This window comes from Hippocampus comes, unplaced genomic scaffold (assembly GCF_001891065.2).
Source record: "Hippocampus comes isolate QL1 unplaced genomic scaffold, H_comes_QL1_v1.1 scaffold676, whole genome shotgun sequence".
NCBI lineage: Eukaryota > Metazoa > Chordata > Actinopteri > Syngnathiformes > Syngnathidae > Hippocampus > Hippocampus comes.
In genome coordinates this window covers 10,942-13,918 of record NW_017805988.1, presented here as the reverse complement: position 1 = coordinate 13,918, position 2,977 = coordinate 10,942, and the positions used below count along the sequence as shown (strand labels likewise).

Here is a 2,977-nt window from a genome sequence, read left to right as displayed (position 1 = left end):
GCGTGACGTTTTTGCGCAGGGGCGTGACGGAGGGCATCACCCTGCTGATCCTGGCGGTCCAGACGGGCCTGATCGAGCTGCAGGTGATCCACCGGGCCTTCCTCCTGTCCATCATCCTCTTCATCGTGGTGGCCTCCATCCTCCAGTCTATGTTGGAGATCGCCGACCCCATTGTGCTGGCGCTGGGGGCCTCCAGGGACAGGTACTTTGGCGCGACTGCCGGCCGGCCAGCCAGTCGGCCGGCCGCCGCTTAACCCTCGTTGTCGTCCCCGTCGCGCTTCCCGCCAGGAGCTTGTGGAAGCACTTCCGAGCCGTGTCGCTGTGCCTCTTCCTGCTGGTCTTCCCGGCCTACATGGCCTACATGATCTGTCAGTTCTTCCACATGGACTTCTGGCTCCTCATCATCATCTCGTCCTCCATCCTCACGTCGCTGCAGGTCGGGCGCGCGCACACCTCCACGTGTGTTTCATGCGACTTGTACGTGTTACACTTGAGATGTGCGTGCGGGAGAGAGACGTCGGGAGACTGCCGCGTGTCCGTTAGGTGTGCTCGTCCCGCGTTTTGCGTGCGTGCGGGTAGTACGTCTGCGATTGTGTGCGTGGCTGACGAGCGTCGTGACCGCGTGTGCGTTCAGGTGCTGGGCACTCTGCTCATCTACGTGCTTTTCATGGTGGAGGAATTCCGCAAGGCTCCGGTGGAGAACATGGACGAGGTCATCTACTGCGTCAACGGGACCTACAGGCTGCTGGAGTTTCTGGTACGTACACGCGCGCAAGCGCAGGGGGTGCGCGAATGGCAGGATGTGCGCGTGTCCATCAGGTGGCGGTGTGCGTGGTGTGCTACGGCGTGTCGGAGACGGTGTTCGGCGAGTGGAGCGTGATGGGCGGCACCATCATCCTGGTGCACTCGTACTACAACGTGTGGCTGCGGGCGCAGCTGGGCTGGCAGAGCTTCCTGCTGCGCCGCGACGCCGTCAACAAGATCAAGAGCCTCCCCACCGCCAGCCCGGCGCAGCTGCGGCGATACAACGACATCTGCGCCATCTGCTACCAGGTCACGCTCACCCTCGCGTCGCCGGGACCTTTTGCCGTCCAACGATGGCGTCTCCTCCGGTCGTTGCCGCGTTAACGTCTCGACTTGCTCCCTCAGGACCTGAGCAGCGCCGTCATCACGCCGTGCAGCCATTTCTTCCACGCGGGCTGTCTGAAGAAGTGGCTGTACGTGCAGGAGACGTGTCCGCTCTGTCACGCTCAGCTCAAGAGCCAGTCGGCCGCCGACGCGGCCCCGGCCGATCGCGCGCCTGCCGGACAGGGAGCGGTCGGCGAGGAGAAGCCCGCGGAGGGAGGAGCCGCTCCGTCTTCGTCTCGTGCGGACCGCCGATCCCCTTCTGACGGGTTGGACACGCCCCCCTCGTCTCCAATACCCCATCTGGAGGGAGGTGACGAGGCCGGGGGCGGAGCCACGGCCACACCCGGCATCCGATCGGATGATCCCGGATCATCCCGTCACATCTACAAGACCCGTGACGCCGTAAGAGGCGATGTCGTGGGCATGTGAACGCGCGCGTTCCGAGCGCTCAGTGCCCACACCCCCCCCCCCACCTGGTCTGGTTGCCAAAACCCTTTCTCGCGGCATTGAGATTTGGACGTGGTGGACCTCGACCGTTCCTGAAAACGTCCACTGGAGATCTCGCGGTCGTGATCGGGGGGTCGGGAATGAGCGAATGATCGGACACGCGGCGGGACGCCGTGGCGATGGCCGGCTCGTTTCCCCGACTGGCCGATGCCGAGCGCGAGATTAGCATCACGACGCATGCTGCAGCGTGAACGCCCGCATGTTTCCACCAAAGCATCTCAAGCATCTTTCTTCCTCGACGCGTGCTCCAGACTGTCATTTGTACGACATACGACTTGACCGTTGACGCCCCCCCGGCCCAAATGACGCGTCCCTCCCAGCTGGTGTGATCACTCCACCCTCCGGAGTGGGAGCAGCGGGACGCAGACGGCGCCCGTTACCTTGTCGCAGTGTTAGCGTGGTTCAGAATGAATACATGCGCAATGAGCAATGTATGATGAACACCTGCCAGTCCTTTTTCAGTTCTTTTTTTTTAAGATGCGACGTGAACTTTGTTTTGCCTTCAAGTTTATGAAGAACTCTACCGAGGCTGACATCAGCACTGACTTCCAATTTCTGCTCTTGATTTTTCAAATGAGATGATGTGCCAGCTCATTTTGGAGATGACCCCGAAATAAAGGAAAACCAGGTCAACTGTCAGTGAAACGTCTGTTCATTCCAAAGCTAATCATGGATTCTCCGTTGCTTTGAAATCTCGGGAAACTCTGGCAGTTTGATTCGCTTTTCATCGTCCATCTGCGCTTGAAGGAGATAGCGGCTGCGCTGCAGGTTAGCTCTTCATCTTAAAAGGGTTTCCGCGGCGCGGCTGCTTGTTTATTTCATCAAACTTTGAAACCATTGCAGTCATAACATGACACTGATGAGAAAAAAACAGACTGAGATACAAGTGGAGTGTGTGAGACAGAGAAGAGAATATTTATGCTTCTACAAACATTGGACCATCAGGTATGTGATGCTGAAAAGAACATTATCCGGGGGAAAAAACGAACGCCTGACTATAGTAAGGCGTTTTTAGCCGAAAAAAACGACATAGTATAGTATGCCGTTTTTGGCACGAAAAAAACGACAAAAGAGTATAGAAGGGGTTTTTAGCCAAAAAAACGAGATTGTATAATAAGGTGTTTTTAATCCGAAAAAAACGACATAGTATAGTCAGGCGTTTTTAGCCGAAAAAAACGACATAGTATTGTAAGGCGTTTTTGGCACGAAAAAAACGACATAGTATAGGAAGGCATTTTTAGCAGAAAAAAACGACATAGTATAGTAAGGCGTTTTTGGCACGAAAAAAACGACATAGTATAGTAAGGCATTTTTAGCCGAAAAAAACGACATAATATGGTAA

At 56.1% G+C, this 2,977-nt stretch overlaps 1 protein-coding gene across 3 annotated transcripts in view; it reads left to right on the top strand.

Annotated features, from left to right (window-relative positions):
• The window catches only part of LOC109528893 (RING finger protein 145-like), a 5,600-nt gene extending 3,326 nt beyond the window's left edge, over positions 1–2,274 (top strand). For 2 of the 3 annotated variants that reach the window (XM_019891958.1, XM_019891957.1), the window contains exons 8-12: positions 20–202; positions 289–436; positions 635–757; positions 820–1,053; positions 1,150–2,274. In XM_019891958.1, coding sequence (XP_019747517.1) covers positions 20–202; positions 289–436; positions 635–757; positions 820–1,053; positions 1,150–1,557 — 1,096 coding nt within the window. In that variant the 3' untranslated portion in view covers positions 1,558–2,274. The remainder of the gene's footprint in view (positions 1–19; positions 203–288; positions 437–634; positions 758–819; positions 1,054–1,149) is intronic. The other variant, XM_019891959.1, reaches the window with a different exon arrangement.
• The last annotated feature ends 703 nt before the right edge of the window (positions 2,275–2,977 follow it).